The 17,332-nt window shown below is 36.9% G+C and overlaps 3 protein-coding genes across 3 annotated transcripts; all 3 read right to left on the bottom strand.

Moving 5' to 3' along the window:
- Positions 1–7,329: 7,329 nt before the first annotated feature.
- LOC148215617 (olfactory receptor 11L1-like) lies at positions 7,330–7,908 on the bottom strand. Its single transcript, XM_088143088.1, has one exon. It carries the CDS (start codon positions 7,906–7,908, stop codon positions 7,330–7,332), a length of 579 nt encoding a protein of 192 aa, XP_087999214.1.
- Positions 7,909–10,238: 2,330 nt separating this feature from the next.
- Positions 10,239–10,841, bottom strand: LOC112542769 (olfactory receptor 2G3-like). The gene has a single exon (XM_025176403.1). It carries the CDS (start codon positions 10,839–10,841, stop codon positions 10,239–10,241), a length of 603 nt encoding a protein of 200 aa, XP_025032171.1.
- Positions 10,842–14,621: 3,780 nt separating this feature from the next.
- LOC148215616 (olfactory receptor 11L1-like) lies at positions 14,622–15,200 on the bottom strand. Its single transcript, XM_088143086.1, has one exon. It carries the CDS (start codon positions 15,198–15,200, stop codon positions 14,622–14,624), a length of 579 nt encoding a protein of 192 aa, XP_087999212.1.
- Positions 15,201–17,332: the final 2,132 nt, after the last annotated feature.

Below are 17,332 nucleotides of genomic sequence, written 5' to 3'. Positions count from 1 at the left end.
GAAGGCTAACTAGTAGTATTTTTAGGACGCAAGTCCAAAACAGGTGTAGGACTAGTATTGTCACTAAATAAAATGCAAAAGGTGTTTAAATCCAAATATCTGGGGAACAATGTCAACTGATCCAAGGAAGCCTTTTGGAAAGGCACCAAATGCAGAGCTAGTCTACATCAGAATTACTAGGACTGAATGTAGTCCATAAGGTGCAGTATGATTTTTGCAATTCCATTGTGGAGGAGAGGAAAAGATGAAATCTGATAAACATGTTTTCTTTAGATGTTGGAAGGCATGTGGTTCTGCAGAGCTGTTATCCTCCTAAAATTATAGGTTCTCCATGTTGACAAATCCTGAGTGAAGTCCATATATAATGTATGCATAAAGTGACTTACTGATTGCAGGGTGAGTGGAATTCTCTGGGTCATCCTGATGTGGGATGAAGAGACTTGTTTGTCTGATAACTGCTGTGTATTTGTTATCTAATTTTTATTTCACTAGGCTAATATCCTTCCCACAAAACTGACTGGAAACTGCCACAGAGGAAGGAAGACACTCCCCACTTCCAACCCCTGAAGCTGATCCAGAAGTATATGTAGTGGATCGTACCGAATGTCCCCCCATCTCATAGTGTTTATGCTAGAATCTTCTAGTTGGATAGCAATCTTCTTCCATGTTGTGCTCAGAATAATCTTTATTTCTTAGATTCTGGAATTTAAAGCTTCATTCATTTTTATGCAGAAATCCAACATTAATCAAGAAAGAAATGTATTATCTAATGTTGTTGTTGTTTAGTCGTTAAGTCATGTCCGACTCTTCGTGACCCCATGAACCATATTGCGCCAGGCCTTCCTGTCCTTCACTGCCTCCCTGAGTTTGCTCAGTTTCATGCTCATTGCTTCAGTGATGCTATCTAACCATCTCATCCTCTGCCATCCTCTTCTCCTTTTGCCTTCAATCTTTCCCAGCATCAGGGTCTTTTCCAAAGAGTCCTCTCTTCGCATTAGGTGACCAAAGTATCTGAGCTTGAGCTTCATGATCAATCCTTCCAATGAGCAGTCAGGGTTGATTTCCTTTAAGATTGACTGGTTTGACCTCCTAGCAGTCCAGGGGACTCTCAAGAGTCTTCTCCAGCACCACAGTTCAAAGGCATCAATTCTTCGGCGCTCAGCCTTTTTTATGGTCCAGCTCTCACAGCCATACATTACTACTGGAAAAACCATAGCTTTGACTATGCGGATCTTTGTCGGCAAGGTGACGTCTCTGCTTTTTAATATGCTATCTAGGCTTGCCATAGCTTTCCTCCCAAGGAGCAAGCGTCTTTTAATTTCATGGCTGCAGTCTCCGTCTGCGGTGATCTTGGAGCCCAAATAAATGAAGTCTGTTACTGCTTCCATTTCTACCCCTTCTATTTGCCAGGAATTGATGGGTCCAGATGCCATGATCTTAGTTTTTTTAATGTTGAGTTTCAAGCCAGCTTTTGCACTCTTCTCTTTCACCCTCATCAAGAGGCTCTTTAGTTCTTCTTCACTTTCTGCCATTAGGGTGGTATCATCCGCATATCTGAGGTTGTTGATGATTCTCCCTGCAATCTTAATTCCGGCTTGTGATTCTTCCAGCCTGGCATTTCTCATGATGTACTCTGCATATAGGTTAAATAAGCAGGGTAACAGTATACAGCCTTGTCGTACACCTTTCCCTATTTTGAACCAATCGGTTGTTCCATGACCGGTTCTGACTGTTGCTTCTTGGCCCGCATACAGATTTCTCAGGAGACAGGTAAGGTGGTCTGGTACTCCCATCTCTTTAAGAATTTGCCACAGTTTGTTGTGATCCACACAATCAAAGGTTTTTGCATAGTCAATGAAGCAGAAGTAGATATTTTTCTGGAACTCTTGTGCTTTCTCCATGATCCAGTGAATGTTGGCGATTTGATCTCTAGTTCCTCTGCCTCTTCGAAACCCAGCTTGTACATCCGGTAGTTCTCGGTTCATGTATTGCTGAAGCCTAGCTTGTAGGATTTTGAGCATAACCTTGCTAGCATGTGAAATGAGTGCAATTGTGAGATAGTTTGAGCATTCTTTGGCGTTGCCCTTCTTTGGAATTGGAACATAAACTGACCTTTTCCAATCCCGTGGCCACTGTTGCATTTTCCAAACTTGCTGGTATATTGAGTGCAGCACTTTAACACCACCATCTTTTAGTATTTTAAATAACTCAGCTGGAATACTGTCATCTCCACTAGCTTTGTTGTTAGCAATGCTTCCTAAGGCCCACTCTCTAGGATGTCTGGCTCAAGGTCAGTGATCATACCAGCGTGGACATCAGGGACATTAAGATCTTTCTTGTATAGTTCTTCTGTGTATTCTTGCCACCTCTTCTTAATCTCTTCTGCTTCTGTTAGGTCCCTGCCTTTTTTGTCCTTTATCATGCCCATCTTTGCACAAAACATTCCCTTGATATCTCCAATTTTCTTGTGGAGATCTCTAGTCTTCCCCATTCTATTGTTTTCCTCAATTTCTTTGCATTGTTCATTTAAGAAGGCCTTCTTATCTCTCCTTGCTATTCTCTGGAAATCTGCATTCAGTTGCTTATATCTTTCCCTTTCACCCTTGCTTTTCACATTCCTTCTTTCCACAGCTATTTGTAAAGCCTCATCAGACAGCCATTTTGCTTTCTTGCATTTCTTTTTCTTTGGGATGGTTTTAGTTGCTGCCTCCTGTACAATGTTACAGACCTCCCTCCATAGTTCTTCAGGCACTCTGTCTACCAAATCTAATCCTCTAAATCTATTCATCACCTTCACTGTGTACTCACAAGGAATATGATCTAAGTCATACCTGAGTGGTCTAGTGGTTTTCCCTACATTCTTCAATTTAAGCCTAAATTTTGCAGTAAGAAGCTCATGATCTGAGCCACAGTCAGCTCCTGGTCTTGTTTTTGTTGTCTGTATAGAGCTTCTCCATCTTTGGCTGCAAAGTATATAATCAATCTGGTTTCGGTATTGACCATCTGGTGATGTCCATGTGTAGAGTCGTCTCTTGTGTTGTTGGAAAAGAGTGTTTGCTATGACTAGCTTGTTCTCTTGACAGAACTCTATTAGCCTTTGCCCTGCTTCATTTTGTACTCCAAGGCCAAACTTGCCTGTTATTCCGATTACTCCTTGACTTCCTACTTTAGCATTCCAATCCCCTATGATGAAAAGGACATCTTTTTTTGGTGCTAGTTCTAGAAGGTGTTGTATGTCTTCATAGAAGCGGTCAACTTCAGCTTCTTCAGCATCAGTGGTTGGGGCATAGACTTGGATGACTGTGATATTGAATGGTTTGCCTTGGATACGCACTGAGATCATTCTGTCGTTTTTGAGGTTGTACCCCATTACTGCCTTTCCCACTCTCTTATTGACTATGAGTGCAACTCCATTTCTTCTAAGGGTTTCTTGCCCACAGTAGTAGATATAATGGTCACCCGAATTAAATTCACCCATTCCCCTCCATTTCAGTTCGCTGATTCCCAAGATGTCGATGTTCAATCTTGTCATCTCATGTTTGACCACATCCAGCTTGCCTTGGTTCATAGATCTTACATTCCAGGTACCTATACAATATTGTTCTTTACAGCATCAGACCTTCTTTTCACTTCCAGATACATCCACAGCTGAACGTCCTTTCGGCTTTGGCCCAGCCGCTTCACTCTTTCTGGAGCTACTTGGAATTGCCCTCCGCTCTTCCCCAGTAGCATATTGGACACCTTCCGACCTGAGGGGCTCATCTTCCGGCGTCATATCTTTTAGCCTTTTAACATTGTCCATGGGGTTTTCTTGGCAAGGATACTGGAGTGGGTTGCCATTTCCTTCTCCAGTGGACCACATTTTGTCAGAACTCTCTGTCATGACCTGTCCGTCTTGGGTGGCCCTGCACGGTATAGCTCATGGCTTCACTGAGTTACGCAAGCCCCTTCGCCACGACAAGGCAGTGATCCATGAAGGGGATTATCTAATGAGCTCAGAGCAAAATTATCAACAAGAAAATTAAATAAAGAATATTATTGTTGACATTGTAGGAGTACAGCTGTGTTAGTCTATTGGAGCCAAAATTTAGGAGTCTTGCAATACTTTTTCTGATTAACAAATATTATTGAACAAAAAAATTTCCTGAACTTTATTATGCTTTTAATAACATTTGTTAGTCAGAAAAGGTACTATCAGGTTAATTCTGATTTTTAGGTAAGCAACATCAGTAAGCTAGTTTTGAAAAATACACACAATGTTAAAATGCCAAGTGAATGGACTTCACTTGACATTTCATATAACTTAGCCCAAAATGATACATATAATATTTCAATGCACATAAAATGAAACACAAGAACAGTCACTCTAAACTATCAGAAAAAAGAAAGTATTTCATTTAAAAATATAAAAGAAGAAAAATTAACTTCTCTTTTTTATATTTTTGTAAACTTGAACAAAACATAGCACAGTCTTCTCAAAGAATATTTCGCCTCTTGATTTCTTCAACTATATATAATAGGATTAAGAATGGGGGTTATAATGGTGTAGATCACAGAGAATGCTTTATGAAAACCATTCAATTTATTGGTGTTTGGTACCACATAGATACACATCAGTGTACCATAAAAAATAGTCACTACCAAGAGATGAGAAGAACACGTAGAAAATGCCTTTTGTTTCCCCATAGTAGAAGGCATTCTCATTATGGCTACAATGATGAATGTATAAGAGGTTAATATAGATGGTGGAAAAGTAAGTATTGAGCTTATAACATAAAGGAACATATTGAAGGCATGAGTATCACCACAAAATAGTTCTATGATTGGAAAGGCATCACCAAAAAAAAAAAAAAAAATCAATTTTATTATCACAAAAAAACTGATTGGGACTTCTTCCATGTGATGATCAAACAATCTTTATTTCTTACATTCTGAGATTGCTTTGGGCATATTTAATTAGTTTTAATCTATCTTGCAAAGAAGGTTGACATCCCAAGAAATTGACATTTAAAAATGTAAAACATTCTACAGTTTTTTTAAAAAAATAAAAATAAAAACTTGATTCATTTCTATAGATAAATCCAACATTCACCAAGGAAGAAAATCATTATGTAAAGAACTCAGAGCAGAATTATTAAGAAATAAATTATCTAAACAATATCATTGTGAAAGCCTGGTTGGGGTAGTGGTTAATGCATCAGGCTAGAAAACGGGAGACCACTGTTTGTAGTCCCATCTTGGCAAAAAGGCAGGTGGGTGACCTTGGACCAGTCATTTCCTCTCAGCCCTAGGAAGGAGGCAGTGGCAAATCCCTTTTGAAATCTTGCCAAGGAAGCTGCAGGTACATGTCCAGGTGGTTACCAGGAGTCAACAATGACTTGAACAACATACACACACACACACACACACACACACACACACACACCATTGTATATATAGTAGGAGGAAAGATGTTTTAGTCTATAGTAGCCAAAAATCCAAAGAAGTCTGATATAAAAATTCCCCTCTCACCCCTATGGGTGGTATGTGATATGTGTCTTCCTCAATCTTGGGGCCTCCTCAAGGCCTGGGAGTTTGAGTGTTTTGCCCAGCTCTGAAGCTACATCTCATGAATGAAGTGAATGAGATGAATAGATTCCTACTGTCAAAAAACCTCATGTTTTCTTTTTACTATATTGTTCAAATTCTTTTCTTTTTATTGACATGGTCAGTTAAATTTGGGGTTTTTCCTTTCATTAACTTAAAATCTGTGTTCTCTCTTTCATCTGAATCTATTGTGTCTCAGCAGAGTATAGTAATTTGCTGCTTTGGCCTGCTTATAGTGAAGTATATACTACTACACACAAGCATTTCAGTCATAGTGCATCAGTGATAAATCAGTAATTATGATCTAATTTTGTGAGGTTAACCAGGTTGATTATTGGGTGTCAGTTTCTTTTTGACACCAGCACTCCTAAATTGATTACAGAAGCAGAACATCTTCAAAATCTTGTACATAATCCAACCCCATTATCTACTGAGGTTATATTGAAATTAACATAGCCTTACTCAACCTGGGGCCCTCTAGTTGTATTGGGATTCCAAGTGCTAGAATTATCAGATTGGATGGCCATGGGAAATTCTTGGAGATCTAAAGCATGGAAAGAAACAAAGCCTAGATTATAATGCCTGTTATCTCTCATCCCATCATTTTCCATGCTAGTTGGAAACCTTCAGTCTAACAAGATATGTAGTCTAACAAAGGCAGCACTTGTTCACTTGTTCACTTGTTCACTTGTTCTAAATATTGGTTGTATACATTAAGGCAGATTTATAAATCCCTTACTTATGCAGAACCTCAAATGGATCAAATTTCAGCATGGGAAAAGAGAGTAATCCCCTCCCCATACGAGGATAGGAATGCCTTGATTTCATCCTAATCTTCTAATTAGGGTCACAGATTTCTCCTGCATTTTTAGAGGAATCTTCCCCATTCTGATGCTCTGCAGATTCTGGGGGAGGAAAACTCAGAGAATGCTGCAGCTTCCATGGCCAATAGCTACACTGTCTATCTTACTTTACAAATTACAGTTCCTAAACATCTGGAGTGTTGTGTGCCCTAGAGCTAGACAAGTGCATAAGCTTGACCAGATGTGATCCTGAATTTGTATACTTTAGGGCTACCAATTCAAGGAAAATTTTGCCAAGCTCTCCATCTCCAGTGGAAATTGAAGTAAAAAAAAAAAAAAATGGAGGATCCCTCCCAGGATCTCAGAAACAAGATCAAGACCACATTTCTTGCAGGGTGAGCTCCCCCACACCTCCAATTATTATACAGCCCTGGAAGAATAGAGCCACAGTTGATTTGCAACTATGGATTTTTACATGCTAGACTCCGCAATTCCAGACTGGGACTGCAGAGCCACCTCTGTGTCCACAGATGAACTACACAACAGTGTGTCTTCTTTAAACTTGAAAAATTACCACATCTCTCTCTATATTTTCTCTATTTCCAACTCTACTTCTACCTCACTCTAAGGAAGACTAGTAAGAATATTGTTGGGGGGAAAAAGAAAATGAACCGAAACACAAATTTCCTGTTTTAGTAATCCTAAAGCCAAGAGAATTCTGAATCTATTTCAGAGTGTTACAAATCACAATTAAATGGTTCCACAGTTTAAAAAATGAATCCTAGTTCAAAATCATTTTGGATACACAAAAATTAATAATTTATTGTTACAAAGTTTCTTTAGAAAGGATGTCATAATTATAGAATGACAAACACCTTTTGAAAACATTTACAGGAAAATAACACATTCAGCTCTTTTGATATCTGATTTTTTCATGAATTTAAGGAAAGAGGAATGAAATACATTTTGTAAAGGCATCCTTCACCTCTTTATTTCTTAGGCTGTATAAAATAGGATTGAGCATGGGAGTGAAGATAGTATAAAAGAGAGAGAGGACTTTATGAAGCCCATTCAGTTTATTGGTGTTTGGTACCGCATAGATACTCATCAGTGTACCATAAAAAATAGTGACTACCAAGAGGTGAGAAGAACAGGTAGAAAATGCCTTCTGTTTCCCTATAGTAGAAGGCATTCTCACTATGGCTACAATGATGAAAGTGTAGGAGGTTAGGGTTAATATAGATGGTGGAAATGTAAATATAGAGCTTATAACATAAAGAAAGAGTTTTAAAGCATACGTGTCCCCACAAAATAATTCTATAATTGGGAAGGTGTCACAAAAGAAATGATCAATTCTATTATTACAGAAATCTAACTTGGATATGATAACCAGTGTAATAGTGTTTGCTAGAAAGCCACTAATCCAAGAGCAGACAATCAGTCTGAAACACCTTCCATCATTCATCATGGTGACATAATGGAGCGGTTTGCATATTGCTAAATACCGATCGTAGGACATTGCAGATAACAGGTAACATTCCACAGATACAAAAGACCCAAACAAATAATGTTGTACAAAACAAGCCTTGTATGAAATCACATTGCTTCCAGTAATAAAGCTGGATAACATATGTGGTAAGATATTTGAGCTGCAGCAGGCCTCCAAGCATGAAAGATTCCCAAGGAAAAGATACATGGGGGTGTGGAGGTTTTGATCAAGGGCAACTAGTAGAACAATTAGCAGATTACCAGCCATGGTCCCCATGTAGATGAGGAAGAAGAGTAGGAAGAGAGGAATCTGTAGTATTTTCTGATTTCCAAATCCAAGCAGAATGAATTCATTGATGCATGTCTTATTTTTTAATTCTGGATTTTGAAATAACTGCCCCTGAAATAAAAGAACTATGGCAAATCATACTGATACTTTTGTCTTACATTTCCAAATATGTGCTAATGACAGAAATATAGCTCTAGAAGGCTGACACGTGTTTCTTCAAATGTTCTACTTCTGTGATTGATACAACTGTAAAATCTTGGCCAGCTCTCTCTCTTTTCCTCTTACAAATTGATTTTTTCCTTCCTTCCTTCCTTCCTTCCTTCCTTCCTTCCTTCCTTCCTTCCTTCCTTCCTTCCTTCCTTCCTTCCTTCCTTCCTTCCCCCTACTGACTTTCCAGCTCTTTATTCTTATAATTTCAATATTACTTCCTTGAATCTCGAATTTTGAGTTTCATAGATTATTGTTTCCACTGATGGTGTCTGAAAGAAATCACTCATGTATGCTTAATTTTACTAACACATCTAGTAAGAATCTAGTAAAAAAAACCCTAGTAAAATATAACATACCTTTATTGATGTAGTCATGACTTATTTATAGTAGGAAATATTTCACCCAGAATTTCAAGTACAAACATTCAATTTCTTCTAATATTATTCAGTCCCAGAATTAGTTTTATCACATTGGTTTTCCTAGTTCAAACTAAAAATCAGTTGTGAATGCAACAGTGGTTTATTCATGTAATGCACAACAGTGCTTGGTTAAAAAAAAAGCACAATAAGCAAACTTCACCCATTCTGGATATTTGAAAGTTGGGAATCATCATGTTGTCTTTAATGACTAATTATGCTCACATTTCTTTAGCGGAAAAAGAGCAAATTTCATAATATTTGAAAATATAAGTACAGGCAGGTATCTTTTAGAAATAAAGTTCCCTTTATATATTATGTTCCAGTTTCCTTGGGATCATGTTGAATACTTTTGCTATTACCTGCAGATTCTGTACTCAGGAGAAATTTATTAGAGAGGGAGCAATTAACAATAACTAAGCATAATTAGTGACCTGTTTGCACAAAACAATATACTTTATTCTTGAACTGCTAAGGACCAGATGATTTTTATTATGTCCTGATACGTAAAACCATATAACTCAAAGAGGGTGTACTTTCTTTCTCACAAGACTGTATGTAGTCACTGAATAGGGCACAATGGAATTTATTTAGCCCTAGCACACTCTCTGAAGGTAAACAATCTTTCTTCGTACCAGCCATAGTCACCAGTCTTTAAAAACAAAAATAAAAACACTCTTTGCTCTCCAATAATGTTCATCACTAATTCTATTTTATTTTCCTAAACAGTGTGTTTAGACTGTTCTTCACATTCTGTAAATTCAAACCTTAGTTATACTATTACACTTTTTTTTTTTTTTTTGTATTTATGCTGAGGAGAGATAAAAGATTTGTTGAAGGAAATCTCCTACGTTCAGTCTCCTTATAACACAAATAATTGTCAGCCCAAATTAATCCACTGCCTCTTCTTTGAAAGGTGTGGACTAAAATGTACCCACTGGTCCATCACAGGTTGGTAGATAGATATATTCAAATTTTCCACTAAAGGGTTGAGAGAAAGCAATTGGCCCAAATTGTCAAGATATCTTTGGTACCCAAGGGAGGACTAGGAAGTGGGTAATCTCATTCCGAGTCAGGCATCTCATGTGTGAGAATATTTGGATACACACACACACACACAGATAGAGACACAGACTTAAGAAAAACAAAATGCAAACATTAATTACCTGTTTTAATAATAAGAAAGCAAGATAATTCTGAATCTATTCCAAAGTATTTTAAATTTAAATCAACTTAGCATATTGAACACTTAATAACTAGTTGATAACTGTTTTCTGCACACAAACACACAAATATTTATCTTTTCAAATGGAAATATGTTTCCTTACAAAGGCCTTTATAAATCTTGACACTTGCTGAAAATGAAAAATGAAACTTATCAGATTATGATAGCACAAGAAGAAATCCTATCTGTAGAATGGCATGAAAATGACACATTCAACTGTTTTAATATCTGGTTTTTCTATAAATTTGAAAAAAGAGGAAGGAAATAAATCTTTTGAAGGCGTCCTTCACTTCTTTATTTCTCAGAGTATATATAATAGGATTAAGCATGGGGGTTAGGATGGTGTAGATCACAGAAAGCACTTTATGAAGACTGCTCACTTTTATGGTGTTTGGTATTGCGTAGATACTCATCAGTGTCCCATAAAAAATAGTCACTACCAGGAGATGAGAAGAACAGGTGGAAAATGCCTTTTGTTTCCCCATAGTGGAAGGCATTCGCATTATGGCTACAATGATGAAACTGTAAGAAGTGAGGGTTAATATAGATGGCGGAAAAGTAAATATTGAACTTATAACATAAAGAAAGAGTTTTAAAGCATAAGTGTCCCCACAAAATAATTCTATAATTGGGAAGGTATCACAAAAGAAATGATCGATTTTATTACCACACAAAACTGATTGGGACATAAACATTTGTGTTATGGCAGTTGCCAGAAAACCACTAATCCAAGAGAAGGTGATCAGTCTGAAACACCTTCTGCCATTCATCATGGTGACATAATGGAGTGGTTTGCATATCGCTAAATAGCGATCAAAAGACATTGCAGAAAGCAGGTAACATTCCACAGCTCCCAAAGAACCAAACAAATAATGTTGTGCAGCACAAGCCCTGAGTGAAATCATATTGCTTCCAGTAAGAAAGCTGGATATTATTCGTGGTAAGATGTTTGAGCTGCAGCAGCTCTCCAAGCATGAAAGGCTCCCAAGGAAAAGATACATGGGAGTGTGGAGGTGTTGATCAAGGACAACCAGTAGAATAATGAGTAGGTTTCCAGCCATGGTCCCCATGTAGATGAGGAGGAACAGTAGGAAGAGAGGAATCTGTAAGATCTGATGGTTTCCAAATCCAAGCAGAATGAATTCATTGATAAATGTCTGATTATTTAATTCTGTAGTTTCAAATAACTGCCCCTGGGAAAAATAATGTGGAAAATCATAATGATATTTTTCTCTCTGATTTCAAAATATGTGATAATGAAAGAAAAATATAAACCTTCAGAAGCCTTATTTCTCTTTCCTCAAATGTTCTATTTCTGTGATTGAAACATTCTTAAAATGTTGCCAATTCTCTCTATATCCCTCCCTCCCTCCTTCCCTCTTTCTCTTTTGCTTTTATGAATTGATAAGAAGTGTGTTTGCATTAAGCCCACTGCATATGGTGCAGAAAAAAAGCTATATTGATTCTAAATAAGATATCTAAGAAATTTCTTTCTTAGACATCCAGGAAATCTATCTATCTATCTATCTATCTATCTATCTATCTATCTATCTATCTATCTATCTATCTATCTATCTATCTATTATGCATGGTCATTTCTAGAATATATTTCTGCAGGCTATAAGCAAATGTTATAAAGTGAAATGCTGGAAGTTTCATTAAAAAAAAAATTCAATGACTTTTTATTTATTTAATGACTTATTTTCCTTAGAGAGAAGATAAAATAAATGTATACAAAATAATATATGTATGAAATATGAAAAGAGAAGAAAAATTGGTCTTTTAGAGTAAGATGTAGCCTATGTAAGATGTAGCCTATATATATATTTAATTCTACTACTTTAACCTGACAAAATTAGTATTGGATTTCCAAAATTACAGTAAAATGACCCTACGTTCTTTCTGGCACTGACTTTGAACATTTCAATCTTGAGTTTAACAGATAGTTGTTTCTAGCACCTGTGTCTGAAAGAATTTGATTATGAACACTTAATTTTTTTTTTTTAGCCATAGAATTTTGCAAGAAAAAAAGTAAAATGTAACGTACCTTCATCAGTGTGGTCATGACTTGTTTATACAGGGAAATATTTCAACCTTAATTTCAAGAATCACCATTCAATTTCTTCTGTTATTCACCCTTAGAGTTTTTTTTATTACATTGTTTTTGCCAGACCAAACTAACAACAAATTGTGATTAAAATACTGTTTTGTTTATTTAATGCAGAGCACCTCTCAAGTAAAAACAAATCAAATAAAAAAACACCTCATATATTATCGATATTTGAAATTTGAGAATTGCACATCACCATGTTATCTTTAATGCCCAATTATGCTCATCTTTCTTTCCTCCTGAAACAGCTTTCATAACATTTGAAATATAGATCCAAACAGATTTTGGACATAATTTTCATTTATAAATTTTGTTCCAGTTTCCTTGGCATTATACTTAATACACTTGCTATTACTTGTACTCAGGGGAAATTTACTGGTGAGGGAGAATTTAACAACAACTAAGTGTAATTGGTGACCTATTTCAGCAAAACAGTAAACTTGCTTCTATCTCAAAAAGACTAAAAACTTGTGAGCCTAGGGAGAGATTTGTATCAACTCTTCATCCTAACAGATTGATGTGGGAGAAAGTTGGCCCTCCATGAGGTGCAGGACTTCAAGGAAAGAAATGTGTGATTATGTATCTCATGAACATCTTTAACTCCACAATGTATCCTTAATATATTGTTTGATGTAATTGCCTTACACAGATACGTCTATGCCTTGAAATAAAATTCATTACTTTGAATACAGAACTCTTCCTCCTGGAATGGAAGGACTTTTTCTTTTTTTGGTTGATATCTACAGGAGGAAGGAAAAGAGGGAACATTTTGATTTTGTCAGATAGGCACATATTCTTGCAAGCAATATCCCAGGTATTTAGAATTGATTGATTCACCCATAATTATGGCCATTTCTTGCAGTGTGAAACCCCCCCCCCCTTTTGCAAAACTGGAAGTATATAGCCACAGCTGATTTGCAACTATGGCTTTTTACATGTGCTCTTCTGAAACTAATTTAAACACACACACACACATACACACACACACAAATGTATCCATGGAGTGGGATGAGGGAAGTGCTGAAATATACAATGCAACATTGCGACATAAACTTTGCCTCTGACTTGCTTGCAATGTTGCAATACAAATCTGAAGGGGCAAACTTGCAAGGAGATGTGATGCTATATTTCATCATTTAGTATCATAACAGTTAGGAACTGGCATGTATGTTTGAACCATATATTTATGTAGATAACAGAACAATTAGAAGCACACATGGATTCAGTTTTATTATGGTCACTGACCCATACTCGAGTTCATAAATTTAAGAGCCAATACTATGAACAATGAAATTGTTAATTAAAACAAGGTGACGTAACTGTTAATAGGCATACAAGTAGTTATTTATTTAGGAGCATTCCATGAATGTTCTGTAAGGTTTGCCCCGTTTGACAGAGAAACTCTCGTGACACGTGTGGTTCACAAAGAAGGTTTACTCATGCGTAACGTAGTAGTCACAAGCAAAGCCAGGACTGGCTTGGTACAATTGCATCACTTGTTATATATCCCCCCTTCCCGCGCTTTTTTCCCGCCCCGCGATCACGTTGCAGCTGCGGATTATGGGCCCCCAATAATCCCCCTTGATTGTTCATGATGGCAGGATCGGTCAGGGTCTATTGTCCTTGATTGCCAGTCCCCCTCCGGCTGGGTTGGTTCCTCCCTGTTACGTGCAAGCCCGCGGGTTCTGTGCTGCGTTGCGATCTTGTTTCGCTGCCTGCGGCCCCGTTCCTTGCTGGCTCGCGCCGTTATCAGTTTATAGTTAAAAGCTTCCGCTGCGGTTTTCCGGTCTGGCTGGGCGCAGGTGGCCCGTTAATTAGCGGCGCTTTCAGTTCCTCTTTTCCCCGCTAGCTACCGCCGGTGGATTCCGCGTGGTCTGGCTGCGAGCTTCCCTGAAGCCCCGTGCTGACCGAACCTGACATGTTCAACTTTCCAGCCTAGGGCTGAGAGAGAATGAATAGCCCAAGTCACCTAGCCACATTTGGGACATAGGAGAGGACTAGAATATGGGGTATCCCTGTCCTGATCCAGTATCTTAACCCCTACACCACACTAGCTATTTGGTTTATATAATAAAACTCTACTGTAGTATATTATGTGCTATCATATAAAATAAACAATATAATATCTATTATGCCTATTATTATCTCTCTGTATTTATCTATCCATTTCTAACTCTACTTCTACCTCACTCTAAGGAAGACTAGTAGGAATATTGTTAGAGAAAAAAGAAAGAGCAGAAACATTGATTTCCTATTTCAATAACCCTAAAGCCAAGAGAGTTACAAATTGCAAGTAATTGGTTGCAGAGTTTACAAAAGGAGTCTTAGTTCAAAAAAAAAAAAAAAACAGTTTCGGTACACAAAAATTAATAATTTGTCTTTACAAAGTTTCTTTAGAAAGGATGTCATAGCTACAGAATGACAAACACATCTTGAAAACATTTGCAAGGAAAGAACACACTCAACTGTTTTGATATCTGGTTTTTCCATGAATTTAAGGAAAGAGGAATGAAATACATTTTTTGAAGGCATCCTTCACCTCTTTATTTCTCAGGCTGTATATAAGAGGATTGAGCATGGGAGTCAAGATAGTATAAAAGAGAGAGAGGACTTTATGAAGCCCATTCAGTTTATTGGTGTTTGGTACCACATAGATACTCATCAGGGTGCCATAAAAAATAATGACTACCAAGAGATGAGAAGAACAGGTAGAAAATGCCTTCTGTTTCCCTATAGTAGAAGGCATTTTCACTATGGCTACAATGATGAAAGTGTAGGAGGTTAGGGTTAATATAGATGGTGGAAATGTAAATATAGAACATAAAACATAAAGAAAGAGTTTTAAAGCATAAGTGTCCCCACAAAATAATTCTGTAATTGAGAAGGTGTCACAAAAGAAATGATCAATTCTATTATTACAGAAATCTAACTTGGATATGATAACCAGTGTAATAGTGTTTGCTAGAAAGCCACTAATCCAAGAGCAGACAATCAGTCTGAAACACCTTCCATCATTCATCATGGTGACATAATGGAGCGGTTTGCATATTGCTAAATACCGATCGTAGGACATTGCAGATAACAGGTAACATTCCACAGATACAAAAGACCCAAACAAATAATGTTGTACAAAGCAAGCCTTGTATGAAATCACATTGCTTCCAGTAATAAAGCTGGATAACATATGTGGTAAGATATTTGAGCTGCAGCAGGCCTCCAAGCATGAAAGATTCCCAAGGAAAAGATACATGGGGGTGTGGAGGTTTTGATCAAGGGCAACTAGTAGAACAATTAGCAGATTACCAGCCATGGTCCCCATGTAGATGAGGAAGAAGAGCAGGAAGAGAGGAATCTGTAGTATTTTCTGATTTCCAAATCCAAGCAGAATGAATTCATTGATGCATGTCTTATTTTTTAATTCTGGATTTTGAAATAACTGCCCCTGAAATAAAAGAACTATGGCAAATCATACTGATACTTTTGTCTTACATTTCCAAATATGTGCTAATGACAGAAATATAGCTCTAGAAGGCTGACACGTGTTTCTTCAAATGTTCTACTTCTGTGATTGATACACCTGTAAAATCTTTGCCAACACTCTCTCTTTTTCTCTAACAAACTGAATTTTTAAAAGTGCATTTGCATTCACCCAAATTCACATGGGGCAGAAAAGAAATTAAATTTGGTCTAAGCAAGATATCTATGAAATTTCTTTATGAAGGATTCAGCTAATTGATCCTTGATCCTTCCTTCCTTCCTTCCTTCCTTCCTTCCTTCCTTCCTTCCTTCCTTCCTTCCTTCCTTCCTTCCTTCCTTCCTTCCTTCCCTCCCTCCCTCCCTCCCTCCCTCCCTCCCTCCCTCTTTCTTTCTTTCTTTCTTTCTTTCTTTCTTTCTTTCTTTCTTTCTTTCTTTCTTTCTTTCTTTCTGCTATGTCAGCATTATTTTCTGGTTCATAGAACTGGATTTTCCAAGTTCTATGAACCAGAAAATCAAGAATCACATAAAACAGATGCTTACAATATATTGTGAGGGTTCTTTTTCCAAAAGAGAGATTTAGTAAGAAAATCTTATCAAGTTCTCCTTTATGAGATATTATTTTATTAGTGTCCTTATAAATTCATAGCTTGCCTATTTGGTAGAAATGGAAACAATGCCAGATAGAAATGGGAAGTCACAGCTATACTGTGGACATTTTGTGGACAATTGAATACACTAGCAATATAAGTGCAAAATATGAGAGGAGACGAAATATTAGTCCTTCTGATGGACATGTGGTCTGAATGAATTGCTAAAAATTCAACTACTATCAAATTTTTAATAGAAATATTGGGTTTGCAGACTTAAAATATAATTGCCAACTGTCTTTCTAGCTCTTTATTCTTATAATTTCAATATTATCCCCTTGAACCTTGAATTTTGAGTTTCATAGATTATTGTTTCCACTAGTTGTATCTGAAAGAAATCATTTCTGTACACTTAATTTTCTTAATAAAGAATTTATTTTAAAAAACCCAGTAAAATATAACCTACCTTCATTGGTGTAGTTATGATTTACTTATGGAGGGAAAAATTTGACCCAGAATTTCAAGTATAAATATTCAATTTGTTCTAATATTATTCAGTCCCAGAATTAGTTTTATCACACTGGTTTTGCTAGTTCAAACTAACAATCAGTTGTGAATGCAACAGTCTTTTATTCATGTAATGCACAGCAGTGCTTAGCTAAAAACAAAGCACAATAAACAAACTTCACCCATTCTGGATATTTGAAAGTTGGGAATCATCATGTTGTCTTTAATGACTAATTATGCTCACGTTTCTTTAGAGGAAAAAGAGCAAATTTCATAATATTTGAAAATATAAGTACACGCAGGTATCTTTTAGAAATAAAGTTCCCTTTATATATTATGTTCCAGTTTCCTTGGGATCATGTTGAATACTTTTGCTAGTACCTGCAGATTCCGTACTCAGGAGAAATTTATTAGAGAGGGAGCAATTAACAATAACTAAGCATAATTAGTGACCTGTTCGCACAAAACAATATACTTTATTCTTTCTTGAAAAGTCTAAACACCTATGACTCCCATGAGAGAGATTTGCATCAGCTTTTCACGCTCACAGATGGATGTGAAAGAATGTTTGGCCCTCCATGAGAAGCAGGACTTCAGTGAAACAAATGTGTGATTATCTCTTGAAGAATTTTAG

The sequence above is a fragment of the Python bivittatus genome, unplaced genomic scaffold (genome assembly GCF_059951505.1).
Source record: "Python bivittatus isolate LINGU-HERP-01145 unplaced genomic scaffold, Pbiv_v1 ctg000470_np1212, whole genome shotgun sequence".
Taxonomy (NCBI): Eukaryota; Metazoa; Chordata; class Lepidosauria; order Squamata; family Pythonidae; genus Python; species Python bivittatus.
The sequence above is the reverse complement of the archived record's forward strand: the minus strand, read 5'-3'. Positions and strand labels throughout refer to the sequence as shown.